General features: G+C 44.1%; 1 protein-coding gene across 2 annotated transcripts in view; it reads right to left on the minus strand.

Moving 5' to 3' along the window:
* The window catches only part of LMX1A (LIM homeobox transcription factor 1 alpha), a 152,274-nt gene that overhangs the window by 35,281 nt on the left and 102,121 nt on the right, over positions 1-14,872 (minus strand). For both annotated transcript variants that reach the window (XM_032645111.1, XM_032645101.1), the window contains exon 4: positions 13,498-13,730. In XM_032645111.1, coding sequence (XP_032501002.1) covers positions 13,498-13,730 — 233 coding nt within the window. The remainder of the gene's footprint in view (positions 1-13,497; positions 13,731-14,872) is intronic.

Consider the following 14,872-nt stretch of genomic DNA (forward strand, 5'->3'; position numbering starts at 1 on the left):
TTAGAACTCAGGGGAGGCTCTAATTGAAGTGACGGCTTTGGAGATTATGGGGAACATATGGCCCTACCGCCGGGCTCTTTATCTGCATTTTTCTCATAAAACTGCCGTCCGTGTGTGTTTCTGCGCTCGCACTTGTATATTTCTAAAGGGCCTCGGAGGAGCGGGTGAATGCGGTGCCCGGATGTGCTGGGGCGCCCGGCACCTCGCTCTCCCTCCCGGCCTGATGGCACGGGGAGCCCCGCCTCGGCTCGCTGGCTCAGCCTGAGCGCTGGGAGCGAAAACGAGAGCGAGAAAGAAAAGAAATCGGACTGGTGAGCGCCTAGCAGGAGCGTCATTCAAAGGGTTGTGAACTGACTGCGGGAGGGAGTTGCCAAGGTAACGGGAGATTCCCACTGGCCGCCTTTCTCTAAGGCCCAAGAGAGGGAGCCTCCTTGTGCCTGGCTGGGGCCAAACCCGCCCACGTAAGGGAAATGGGAACTCGCGTGTCTTGAGACAGGATTACATTTCTCCCTATCTAGCTAGCATCAACCAACCAGTCAATCAATCATCTATTTATACACCTGTGCAGGCTCCAGCACCAATCACCACCCTATTGGTTACACCCCCTCCCCACTAGATGCTCACTGTATCTGGAGGTGCCAGATAAAATACAGGACACAGAGTTGAAATTGAATTTCTGGTAAACAATAACTTTGTATGGCATAGGATATAGTTATAGCAAAAAAGTTATTCACTATTTATGGGAAATTCAAATTTAACCGGATTTTTCTTTGCTAAATCTCACCACCCTTCTCACTCTAATGAAAAAGCTGCCTTCTGTCTTAATTCTAGAATCTCTTTGGTTCAGCACCAAAGCTCTGCAGTTGGGAAAAACAGCTGATTGAGGTGCGCCAACTCTGTCCCCCTGAGCTTCACCTTCGACTAGATCAGTGGTTTTCAACCCTGGCTGCACATCAGAGTCAACCACAGATCTTCCAAAGAATCCCTGAAGCCCAGGCTGTGCCCCCAGACCCATTAAATCCTCAAGGCCCATTCCACAGAAGTCCAAAGTATTTTTTAAAATACATACGTAGAATAAGCTTTATAGGGTGACTACTTTGAAGAGTAACTCTCATTTGAACATACAATCTCATTTATCTATTTATTTGGCTATTGACTGTCTCCCTCCATTAGAATATGTTTCATAAGAGCAGAGCTTTCACTCAACCACCTATAATAGGCCAACTACACAGTCTGTGCTCTAAAATATTTGCTCATCAGTCAAACCTCATATACTTCTACTTGTTCCCCCCCATGCCCCAAACCCAGTCCTTGCCCGATGCAGGCACTCAGCAAATTTCTATGGATGGAACGAATGTTGAGTTGGTTCAGTCACTGCTTCCACCCCGCCCCCACTTATGATTCCTAAGAAGGAATACCTGGACATTCACTTCGAACACCAGCTTGGTCCACTGATCCTACCCAATGCACACATGCACATGCTACTCAAATCCCCAAGAAGAGAAGAGCACAGCTCTGGATCCCAATGTGCAAACCTGGATTTGGACCACTAAGAATCCAAATGGTTCTTAAATTACTCAGTCTTCCATATACTTTTACAGCATCAAATGTCAAAGTGCTCAGAGGAAGCCATAACCTGGTTTGCCACCAATCCTTAGTAAACTGGACTTTGGGTTTTTCCTAGGTCACTGATACCAGGACACAGGGAACTACTGGGGGTGATTCTTCCTTTTGCTCCATATACTGTCCAAAGCTTCTTTAGACCCATCATGAAAACTCTTGGTAGGAAATCTAAAAGTTGATAGACTTGGCTGGAAAGTCAATGTAAGAAAACCGGTGTCTTTTCTGCACCTCCTCCCCCATCTTTACTACATGACAGTAAAGGAAAGTGAGTCTCTGATTATTTAGCTCAGGTCATGAAAGGTCAAAGTCATGGGTTGGCTCTGCATGGCCAGAGACTTCACTCCTAACACTCACCAGTCACACTGCAAAGCGCTGCCCTTGTACCCAAAGAGGATCCGATACAAAGATGGATAGACAGAAGCACAAATTTCATCACCGCTGCCGGAAAAACTAATCTGAGTGCATTTCTCCTGAGAGTGCGGTTATAGCAGATGGCAGGACATTCCAGGTCAGCCTGTAGAAGCCTGTTAGAAAAAGTTTTTATATGTACTGATTTACTCCACCGTTGTACTTTTATCCATTTAATTAATGAGGACTGTGGTTTGGATGGCTGATACCTCTCATCTGGACAAAAAGAGCAACTGTTTTTTCCTGCTGTCATCAAATAAGCCATAGGGAGCAGAACAGAAGTTTGTCGAGTAGTTGTAAAAACAAAACAACAAAAAACAATAATAGTACCTTATGCATACTTTTAAAGTACTTTCACATTCATACATCATGTTGGCTTTGGATCCTTGAAAGCCTCCTACTTCCTTATAAAAGGTGTGCATGTGAAGTATAGTGATAGTTATTAATTATATTAATTATTAAGGAGAAACCAGAGGTTAGAACAGAAGGCAAACTTGTGATTGATTTGAAAGGGAGTGGAGACTCAGTTCAAATCACCTTGTTTTCATTGCTTTAATTGTACGTGAAAAGATTTTTCAGTTGGGGTCTCTCAGGTAGTATGTCTGACAGAGTACCTGGAGCCCTGCCATAACCAGCAGGGAGAGCTGTAAGTGAAATACGAGAACAAAACGTGAGGTCAATTTTTTTTTTTTTTTTTGCAGTAAGCGGACCTCTCACTGTTGTGGCCTCTCCCGTTGCGGAGCACAGGCTCCGGACGCGCAGGCCCAGCGGCCATGGCTCACGGGCCCAGCCGCTCCGCGGCATGTGGGATCCTCCCGGACCGGGGCACGAACCCGTGTCCCCTGCATCGGCAGGCGGACCCTCAACCACTGCGCCACCAGGGAAGCCCCGTGAGGTCAATTTTAATACACGTGTACATTTTTATCAACTAGGCAATACAGCCCAGTTATTAACGAATCAGATTAGAGCTGAACTGCCTGCGTTTGAATGCTGGCTCTTTTCATTACTAGCTGTAGGACTTTAAGCAAATTAATACTTTGTCCATGTTCATCTTCCTAATCTGTAGAATGGGAATAATCATAACGTTGCCTTCCTCACCAGCTTGATACAAAGGTTAAGTTAGTTCACTCATGTAAAGTGCCTAAGGCAATGCTTTGTGCAGAGTGAGGACTCCATAATTGTTAACATCATCTTCATCATGCAAAGATCACAATGATCAATTGTCCACTTGACCAATTTTTTTTTTCTTACAGGGATTGTGCAAAGAAATAAACGCACACAACACACTATTATAGATTAAATATGCTCTGAAGTCGTTGCACTAGTTTTAAATTTTGGTTTTTATCAAAATTAAGTGTGAGCACATATCCAAAATTAAACTACAGTTCAGCAGAAAAGAGATAATGCATAATCTGTATTTTGCCTGTAACATTTCAAGCACCAAAGATAAACTCTACCCAACTCATAATTACAGCAAAGGCTGAGTATCAAGTATCCTGACTCGGTAATTGGTAGAATTAAGTTCTTATTCTGGCTTATCCCGGACTCAAGTATCCTGTGTCCTTATTTTTCCACCTATAACACGAAGACAAAACAAATACACTAGAAGACAAAGGTTCAGAAGAGACAAGAAGCTCTGAGCCTCAGGCTGAGGGCAACAAATAATTCTGGTCATCAATTTCATGGCTGTGACACTAACAAAAGACAAAACTTGATTTTGGAAAAAAACTTTTGAGAGGCTCAGGCAATTATAACTGCCTCTTGCCTACTATCCAGAGATGCCAGATTCGTAAATCAAAAAATGTCCACAAAGACCTTTGTGCTAGTCATGATATAAATATGTGTGCTCTTCATGTCTCCTTAATAATACCAACAAAGATGAAAACAGATAACAGTAATTGCGTGTTTACGCACAGCATTGAGCCAAGTCTTTGGGGCCAGACGATATCTTCTGAGTCTTTGGTGTTAGTCTCAGCACCGGACACAGTGTGGGTATATGCAGAAGATTAAAACGTATTCATTAGCTTGAAATTTGAGGAATTTATAATTCCAAAACCTGGGGATAGGGTTGAAAGTAACTGCCCTTTGAAGCAGTATTTTTCAAACTTTAGGCCATGATCCATCAATGGATTATGAAATTAATAGAGTGGCTAAGACTAGAATTAAAAAATAAATATAATGGATAATATCAGCATGTAGATTAAGCAGTAAATCAATATAACTGTTGAAGTTTTATTTCATATACACACATAAATGTGTATGCTAGGGCATAATTTAAAAAACATATTTTTACTGAGCTGCAGTTAAAATTTTCTGGAAAATGCTCTTGTAGAGGAGTCTTGAACACACTGCTTTAGAAGAAAATATAAAGTAGAATTTAAATGGTTTCTTGACAACTATAATGTTTATCTAAGTATTTTAATATCTACTCAAGGTTTTTTGTTTTTGTATTTGTTTTTATAATAGCTCACCCCCTTGTCTCTTAAAGGAAAGGATGACAAGGCTGATCTCCAGGCTATGTCTCTTTTCCTAGCTCTCAGCCCCTTTATATCAACTAGGTTGGCCTCACTGTTCCCCCTGATATTAGGAGGCTGGCTTTGTGATGTTTTTCTGATCTGAGTTGCTCAGTATTCTCTAACTCCTCTGCCCTTCTTTTCCTGCAACTAAAACACAGCATTTAGCACAGAGCCTGACACGGGGTAGGCATCTGTAAGAAACATCTCTCGGATTAAAGGTTGGTTAGGTGGCTGCTTGGAAGGACAGAAATAGATCATGGCATGTAACAGAGCAATGCTGAGGCCTCTGCTGGAATACAGTTCATTATCTAACAGGTAACTGTCAGGTTCAGTGTCCTTCCTGAACTCAAAGATGAGTGTTGCAGAAGAGAACAGCAGCTAAGTTCAACACATCCTTTCCATTCTTGCTTGAAATTCCTATTGAGTCCCAGAAGCGACTGCAAGACCTCCTGGTCTTCTGCACTGACTTTCCAGGGTGCAATGCTAGCTCTAATGTTCAAAGCCTGGAGAGTACCTTTGAGACACGCAGGCCCATGGAGTGAAGCGATCCCTCTCCAGTCCATCATCCTAGCCACCCCAAATGAGAGGCCCTCTGTACTACCCTGAGATGCCCTCGGGTCAGCTATCCAGAAGCATCTAAAATAGAAGCGCAAAGACAGAAGATGAGATGTTTGTGAAATGATAGATCTTTGGAGAAATAAGCTTATGAGCCATGAGCTATCCAGAAGTATGCTAGCCTCTGCACCAGGAGATAATAATGACACCTGCCATTTACTGGGCATCCAACAAATTTCAGGCCCTTGATACGCATTACCTCTCTGCATTCTTACAGCAATCCACAAAAGAAGTGTTATGATCTACTTTTTACTGATTAAGAAAGAGAGTCCTGGAGATGAGAAGTACAGGCAGACCTCGTTCCATTGTGTACCACTTTACTGCGCTTTGCAGATGCTGCTTTTACAGATGGAAGGTTTGTGGCAACCCTGCACTGAGCAAGTCTGTCGGCGTTGTATTGACCATAGCATTTGCTCCCTTCATGTCTCTGTCACGTTTTGGTACTTCTCGCAATATTTCAAATTTTTGCATCATTATTATATTTGTTATGATGATCTGGGATCAGTGATCTTTGATGTTACTATTGTAACTGTTTTGGCATTTTTTTAAAACAGTAAAGTATTTTTTAATTAAGGTATGTATATTGTGTTTTTAGATATAATGCCATTACACACTTAACAGACTAGAGTGTAGTGTGAACATAACTTTTATACTAAAAATGGCTAAAAATGGCTTCCCTGGTGGCGCAGTGGTTGAGAGTCCGCCTGCCGATGCAGGGGACACGGGTTCGTGCCCCGGTCCGGGAGGATCCCACATGCCGCGGAGCGGCTGGGCCCGTGAGCCATGGCCGCTGGGCCTGCACGTCTGGAGCCTGTGCTCCGCAACGGGAGAGGCCACAGCAGTGAGAGGCCCGAGTACCGCAAAAAGAAAAAAAAAAAAAAAAAAGAGAGAGACTAAAAAATCCTCGTGAGTTGCTTTATAGAGATAGTCTCTTTGTTAAGGTGGTCTGGAACCAAACCCACAACATCTCCAAGGTGTGCCTGTAACTTTCCCCAAGATCACGCTGCTTCTGAGTGCAGGCAAGACTCAAATTCAGATCTGTCTAACTTTAGATCCCAAGCCCTTTGTACTACCAGGTGGAGAATGAGACTTCCTCATACCTCCTGCTGACTTCTCCTTGCATTTTAAAATTCATGACTATGAGCTGACAAGATAATCCCGCAGGACAGTCAACTATTTTTCAGAGCTCATGAGGTAACTGCTGCCTCTCTATTCTAATTTATTGAAGAACAAGAAGAGTTCCAAGATAGGCTGAAATATTTCTGTAATGAATACAAAAAAATCAGTTCCAAGGTTGTAGAAGGAAATGAAAACCAGTATCTAAATATCAGTGGTAATGAAAAGAGGAGGAGAGAGAGATGTATTACACAAGGAGAACAAGAGAGTCATCTGGATCGTTCAAAGCAGCAATATCCCACATCCTAAGAAAAATTAAGAAGGAAGAAGGATTCGTAAACTCTGGGATGTGTGAATAATCTTCATTCCTGCTCCGGTAAGAAGAAAGTCATACTTCTGGTTGGTGTTTCTCTGCTGAGGACCACAGAGGCTAACGTGAACAGGTATTCACACAATCTGCAAACATTTACTGAGTGCCTACTGCATGCCAGACACTGTGCGAGGGCCAGGGGAGTGCAGACCGTTAGGAGAGAAGCAGCATAAGCCTTTCAGTGCTGTCCAGACAACCCGATAAACAGAGGCCACTAAATTGCTGTAGTCACCCAAAACATAATACCTCCTTTGCAGAAAGGCTACTCACGATGGGACTTCATGACCCAGGCTCCTTCTGGGAAAATCCCTCTACAAAAGCAGAGCATCAGAAAGAATCCTGCCTTAGGCTGCTGACAGTTTTAACTCTCAGAAGATAAAGGAAGAAATGCAAGGCCAGCTATTCTTGGACTTTGGTCTGACCAAGGAAGAGCTGGTACCAAGAGGATGTAACCCTGGGAGAAAATCATAGCCAAGGAGTAAACCCTGGACACGATCTAAAATGCATTCCCTTCTTCAGTTAAGAAAATCTTAAAACGATAAACGAACCCCAAAACAAATAAGCAAAAAACAGATGGATCCTGTGGTGAGAGATGCTAAAAGGAAATAAAACATAACAGATGCTGCTGGGGGAGAGGCAAGAATGAAATTCTGACTAGGCATTTCTAGTGATCCCAAAAAGGAAGAAAAAAGGCAATTTAACATAAATATAACATAAAACTAAATGCAACATGGTACCCTAGATTGGATCCTGGAATGGATAAAGATATTAGTAGAAAATCTCCTGAAACTGAATGAAGTCTATAGTTTGGTTAATAGAGCTGTACCAATGTTAATTCTTGGTTTACATGGTACATTTATCAAAATGTGTATTTAGGGGCTTCCCTGGTGGCACAGTGGTTGGGAATCTGCCTGCTAATGCAGGGGACACGGGTTCGAGCCCTAGTCTGGGAGGATCCCACATGCTGCGGAGCAGCTAGACCCGTGAGCCATAACTACTGAGCCCGCGCGTCTGGAGCCTGTGCTCCGCAACAAGCGAGGCCGCGATAGTGAGAGGCCCACGCACTGTGATGAAGAGTGGCTCCCACTTGCCACAACTAGAGAAAGCCCTCGCAAGGAAATAAAGACCCAACACAGCAAAAAGTAATAAATAAATTGCTAAACTCCTACCCCCAACATCTTCTTCTTCAAAAAAGTGTCTATTTAAATGTAAAATGTTGACATTAGGAGGAGCTGAGTGAAGGGTATATGGGAAAGTCTGTCCCACTTTGCACCTGCTCTATAAGTCTAAAATTTTATTTCAAAATTTTAAAAGTTTTTAAAAATCACTACACAAGACATTCTTAGACAAACTCTGATGTTAAAAGAAAATGTGAAAATAAGAGGGCTAGGTAATTAAGAAATGCAACATGGACGAGTCAGAAGCCCTGATGGCCTATAGTCAGCCCCCAAGTCTCCACCCCCTTCCCTAGGTCAAAAAAGCTAATGACATCAATAGAATACAATGTCCATGACAAGTAGTAATAATAACATGGTGCTAGTTCAGACCACATATGGAAGATTTTATCCCCTTCTGGGTGGTACATTCTAAAGAGAATATAGTATTTTTGTAGATAGAGCAAAGAGTCTCTTCTAAGGAATAGCTGGAGGAAAGAGGAAGAACTAGAAAGGAAAAGAGAAGACTTAGGGAGCATAAGGGATTCTGTCTCCAACTCGAAGGGCTACCACATGTCAGGGGGACTGATGTATTTTGTGAGTTTCTGAAAGCTGAACCAAGGCCAAGGCTGAGGTTACACATGGAAATAGATATCGGGGCTCAATTTAACAGTTCTGACAATCCACACTCAGTATGTGAGGTCAAGAGCTCCCCATGGTCAGACAGGTTCAAACAGAGGCTGGATGAGTTCCTGGTGGGAGTCTGAACCAGATAACCTCTAATGTGCCTACCAATTATTGTCAGAGCCCAGGATTCTCTGACCAAGAAAGCACAGGCATGAATGTTGCCAGGTCTATACTGGAGGCCCTCGGCATCCAAGTTGCCCAATAAACCCAAAGAAAACGGTCTGACTCTGGCTACAAATACAATTCCACTGCTTGGGAGGGTCCTTCAAGGCCACTGGCAAAGCAGGGACCAGGACAAAGGAGGATTTTCTGGCCACACAAGAAAAGAACATCCAGCACCCGAGTATCTCCTGAGTTTGGTGTCCCATATAGCTCTAAACGTGTCACATGCTTTTTGTAAGTTGGAACAGTCAGCAGCATATATTCTAAAATCCTAGATTTAAGCAGCCCTAGAGGTCACTAACCCAGTCACCCACCCACTGTAATTAAAATGTTAAAAGACAAGCAGGTTTATTCCCCATAAAGGGAGTCCAGTCTGCACCCTTTTTGGACACAGTTCTATCCTATATTGAACCAAAATCTGTCATTTCACTCCCAGTACATGGGTCTACACCCTTGGGTGTGACTCTCATATCTCCTTAGTCTTATTTTTACAAAACTAAATATACTGAGTTTCTTTAGATATGTATCATTTAACGAGCCAATCGCTCTCCTCAAGACTTTCTCTAATTTGTTTGTGACCTCCTAAAATGCATCGTTTAAACCTAGACCAAAAATCCTAAACGTACTCTGACCAATGCAAAAAAAAAAAAAAATGGAACTGTAATTACATGTTAGGGACATCATAGTTCTAGTAATGCAGTATATGGCCTTTTGGTTCCTACTGACTTTATGATCAACTAAAACCCCACGTGAAATTCCATGAAAAGAGGCCCCACTGCATATAATTACTGTTGAATTTTGGAACCCAATGGTTAGATCTCATCTTGCTGACTTTGTACTGTTCTGTTAGCTTGTCAAAATCTTATTGAACATCGCGAATATCAGCTGCCACACCAGCACTCCCTGCCAGGTTTGTGTCATCCGCAAATCGAATAATCCTGCTTTCGGTGTCTTCATCCAAGCCATTGATAAAAACGTTAAAGATGACAAGTCATTCAATCATTCACTCAACAAATATTTAATCAAGCACCTACAATATGTAAAACACTCAGGACAGAAATGAGAGGAAACAATGTATCTGTATTGGGACAGATCCTAAAATTGTTTGCTTTCTGTAAATATGAGGTGGACTTCTTTTCTTGAAGATTTAACTCAACTCACTAGGTACTTATTTATCACTTACTCTTCTCTTGGCATCATGCTAAGCTTTGTTAAAGGAACAATGGAATTAGAAGCTACAACCGTATTCTCTAGAAGCTGCTCCTCTCATTAGTGACACTGGCGCACAAAACATTTCATATTGCAACATTTATGTAATTGACAAAATGAGTGATACAGACAACATATTTGATTCTGATTGAGACTCTGTCATTTTATTTAAAGCTGCAAAAACAATGATAGATTTTTAGAGCTGAAGCGGGCAACAGAGGTCTTCTGGCACCATCCTCCCCTCCCACCTCGCCAATATTACTTACAATTGGGTATCTCCTGAGTAGTTACACTGTGTTAGACCTTATAATTAGAATGACGTCGTAACATCCCCTACGTTGAGTCAAAATTACTTCCCTTTGCCTTTTCATCTATAGTATAAATACTCAATGATTTTGTTAAAGAATTGAATGAATTCTAATTCTGCTCTCTGAAGCTAGAAAAAAAAACAGGTCTGGTCCAACCATTTGAAGGCAATAATTATGTCCTTATTTAGTCTTTACTTTTCTAGCCTAAATATCTCCAGTTCCTTCATCTGACGTGGGTTGGAGACCTCCCCACCCCCATGCCATTCTTGTCATTCATAGCCTGACACCATGCCTGGCATAAAGCAAGCACTCAAGATATGTCTACTGAACGAATGAATACATGAATAAGTGAACTGGAAAGCTCCAGTTTGTGAATATCAGCCTCAGAAAGAAATGCCTGGAACTACAAAACGTATTGCTGAAAATGTGGTTGGAAAAGTGGACCCACTGCAGTTTGCTTAGTCTGAACATTATACTTTTTTTAAAATTGAAGTATAGTAGATTTACAATGTTGTGTTAATTTCTGCTGTACAGCAAAGTGATTCAGTTATACATATACATACATTCTTTGAAAAATTCTTTTCCATTATAGTTTATCACAGGATATTGAATACAGTTCCCTGTGCTATACGGTAGGACCTTGTTGTTTATCCATTCTATACATAATAGTTTCTGGGGTTTTTTTCGTTTTGTTTTTTGTTTTTTTTGCAGTATGCGGGCCTCTCACTGTTGTGGCCTCTCCCGTTGCAGAGCACAGGCTCCAGACGCGCAGGCTCAGTGGCCATGGCTCACGGGCCCAGCCGCTCCGCAGCATTTGGGATCTTCCCGGACCGGGGACGAACCTGTGTCCCCTGCATCGGCAGGCGGACTCTCAACCACTGCGCCACCAGGGAAGCCCAATATATATAATAGTTTGTATCTGCTAATCCCAAACTCCCAATCTCTCCCTTCTCCAGTCCCCGCCCCCTTGGCAACAACAAGTCTTTGAACATTATACTTTTAACACTCCTTAGATCCAGCTTCTTTTTGTCTTTGCACATGGGGAGAGGGCAATACACTAGTGACTGGTACTGTTTGTAGCCAATTAAAATCTGTAACTGGAAAACACTGGTCAAGACCCACACAATTTCTAGCAAGAAAAGCTAGACCACAGCATTTATTTCCATGTGAGAAAGAATGGTATGTCCTTCTGGGTCTGCATGTCTTTCTGAGGTCATGCTGGTATTCTGATCACCATAGCACCTAAGCCCCTCGGGAATTTGAAGATTGCTCAATATTCTGCAGAAGAGACCTAGTGAGTGGGTACAGCATGACACCTAAAGGAAAAGTAGGATGAGATGACCTACTAAGCGGAGGCCATGAAGCTCAGTTTAGGATGGGCCCAGTTACCCAAGAGTGAGACGTTGAATATTTCAGTGGCAGTGTTACCGACAAGAAGAAATTTCCCTCAGATTAAAACATCCAGGAAAATTTAAGTCTAATGAATCCAATAGAAGTTGGGATTGCCCTGGTGTCAGCTTACTTGTGGCTGCAAGCGGAGTCAGGCGAGAAGAACCAACTGGGAGGTAAAGGAAGCAAAACACAACTGCGATGAAGATGCCAACACCAGCAGGCACTTGGTAAATAAGCACCAGCACTTACATACATTTATCTTTTATTGCCCCAAATAAAATGATTAGGTAGGCACAATGTTCACCATCTTACAGCCGGGGAGGCTGAGGCTGAGAGAGGTTCCGAAACGTGCCCAAAGTCACACAGATCCAAGTGGTGCAGTCAGAATGCCCACCTGCCTACCTCCAAAGCTCTCGGACTCAAGCATCACGCCGTAGGACTTCTGTTCCACGTGTGTATTCATCCTTTAACACAGATTTTGTCAAGCACCCTCAGCGTTCCAAGCCTGTGCTAAGCCCCGTGGATACAGTGGTAAAAAAGACACACACGGTCCCTCATGGGGCTTAGCACTCTGGCAAGGACAACAAACAGCTAGGCGAGCAACTCCAATCAAGTAGGATCCATCTCACGGCAGGAGAGGTGAAGGGTAAACTCACCCGGCACATGGGAATAGGAGTCTTCCTCGATGAAGCAGGCCTTAGAAAGAAGCTTAAAAGATATGCAAGCAAGACAAAAGAGTGAGGGAAAGAGGCAGAGAGGGAAGAAACTTTTGAGATGTGGAAGTGAGTGGAGACACTGATGTCTGCTGAGTGTAGAGGGGAGGGGTCAGGGGCTCCCACGAGGTTGAAGAGCTGGGCAGAGTGAGATTCCAGAGGCCTTGTAAGCCATGGTAAGGTGTTTGGAACTAGACTGTAATTGGCAGTGGCAAAAACTAGTAAGTTTACATGGATATCACCTAATTGGATCTCCAGATTCTTCCAGGCAAAGGGAGGCCAGGCTAAGACACACGCTGCCCTGTGGGACAGACACCCTGGGAAGGCATTCCATGCTTCACCTGGGCAGTTTTAATTTCTCTGGCCTTGTAATACCTGCTCTAAAAGGACTCTGAACCTCTGCCATCTCCTCTCTTTTCCCTCTCCAGGGAGAGTGGGTGGGTCTTGGGTGAGTGCAACAAGTATATTCTAGGTGCTTTCTTTATGTGACCCACCAAGCCTTAGAGATTCCAGCTTTCCCACTTGACAGATGAGGAAACAAAGGCGAGAGTAGTTCAGTGACTGTGGCAGATGCAATTATTGGTTCCAACCCATCATTCTCTTTAATAGTTTTATGAATCTTTACCCTGTCAGGGCCTCGCAGTACATGCAGTGTATTTCCCCTCCCTGGACTTTGGGTTTCATCTTCTGATTTGATTTGGCCAGTGAAATATTAGCAGCCATGATATGAGCAGAGGTTTGAAATGTGCTTGCATGGTTGAGCATGCCTTCCTGCACCTTTGCCACTGCCAGGAAATTATGCCTCAGCATAGCTGCTGTTTCTCAAGCCTGGACCCCAGCATGAACCACACAGAGCAGACTTGAACCTGGTCTACAGCCTAGAGCTAAGCTCGGCTGAGATCAGCAGATCCCAGGTGACTTGAAGACCTTCAGTGTGAAGCAGAGTCACTTCCATTAACCCAGAGACTTGTGGATATGTGAATAAGTATTTCTGGTCGTACACCATAGAATTCGGGGGTAATTTGTTATGCAGCATCATCATGGCAATAGCTGACTGATAAGAGCTTACTCCAAGCTCACAAAGAAACTTCCTGGAATGCACAGCACTGCTCTGCCATGGGACCAGGGTGCCCTGGTGGCTGGCCCTCTAAAAGAGAAAGCAATGCAGACTGCCACCGCACCCCACTCTCCCACACCCCCCCCTGCCCACCGCACGGCACTCACCTGAGTCTGAGGCTGCCGGGCTCACCAGGCTGAGCAGCTCCCTCTCCTTCTCATAGTCCCCTTTGCAGAGCAGCTGCCCCTCCTTCAGGACAAACTCATCGCCCTTCTGGAGCTGCCGCTCGCAGACACAACAGCAGAAGCAGCTCAGGTGGTACACGCTCTTCTGGGCCCGCATCACAAACTCGTTGGGCGCGATGGCCTCAAAGCAGCCCCCGCATTTGACAGCAAACAGCCTGGCAGCATGGGAGAAAGCAAAGCAAGGTCGGTGAGAAAGGTGGCTGGGTCCCAGGTCTCCTCTCAAGTCAACAGCGAAAGGAACTTCAAGAGCTGGGACAAAGAGGCTTGGAATGGAATAGGTTTTAAATCCAGATGATTTATGCCCTGAGGAGGTTGCACCAAAGAATTCAGTTAAGTTACTCTCTCAAAGGCTTAAGAAAAGCAGGCTGAGAGGTGCTGGAGGAAAGGTGAGCTGAAGCCCACCGTGTATTTGGTGTGGTCCATGGCACAGTGTTCCGAAAGGATGCCCTACAGACTGGTGCCAGGCAGGCTGCCCAGAATCCCCAGGGGGGTGATTATGTACACAAAATAACAATAACAAAAAGGTCCAGGCCCATTCCAATCAGCATGCAAAAGGATGGGCCCCAGAATGTGAATTTTTAACAAGCTCCCCAGGGCATTCTGAGGTGTAATCTAGTTGAGAGATAAACTGCATCCCAACTTCCCAGCCTGACGTTCAGTGCATTCAGCCCAGCTCTCGGGACTTAACTCTCATCTCATTTCACTTCCTTTCAACCAACCACGAAGAGGGTGTCTATCTATGCCAGGCGGATGCAGTAGGTACTAGTGATATTAAGGTGAATAAAAGAAAATCCCTTCCAGAAATGAGCTCAGGCTAATGGGAGAGACAAACATGTGCAAATAACTAGAGGGTCCCGGGAACACAGAAGAGAGGACAACTGTCAGGGAGTCAGCAGGGGGATTTGCATTTTATTACCCATTCAATAAATCTTGGTCAAACGGAAGACAGAAAGGTGGGCAGGCGGTAGGCCTGAAGGGGTTGGGGAGTGGATCCCCCACAGAAGGAACAGCCTGGGCAAAGGCCTGACATCCTGCAAGTACATGCTGTGGTGGGAGCATGCTGTGTCCTCCACCAGGTTGGAGGCTGGGGGCCTGGAGAAGGGTGACAGGTGAGGCAAGTCATGACCGGATTGCACACTGGGGCTGGACAGCATCTGACAAGCAACCAGAAGCCTTTGAACAATTTTAACATGCTAAGAGCCTGTTTTAGAAAAGGAGCTCTTTGCAATGTGCAAGGTGGAGGGGAATTGGGGTTGGAGAGATGAGTGAGGGAGAGCAGCTGAGTGGTGACAAGGGG

The sequence above is a fragment of the Phocoena sinus genome, chromosome 1, assembly GCF_008692025.1.
Source record: "Phocoena sinus isolate mPhoSin1 chromosome 1, mPhoSin1.pri, whole genome shotgun sequence".
Classification (NCBI taxonomy): domain Eukaryota; kingdom Metazoa; phylum Chordata; class Mammalia; order Artiodactyla; family Phocoenidae; genus Phocoena; species Phocoena sinus.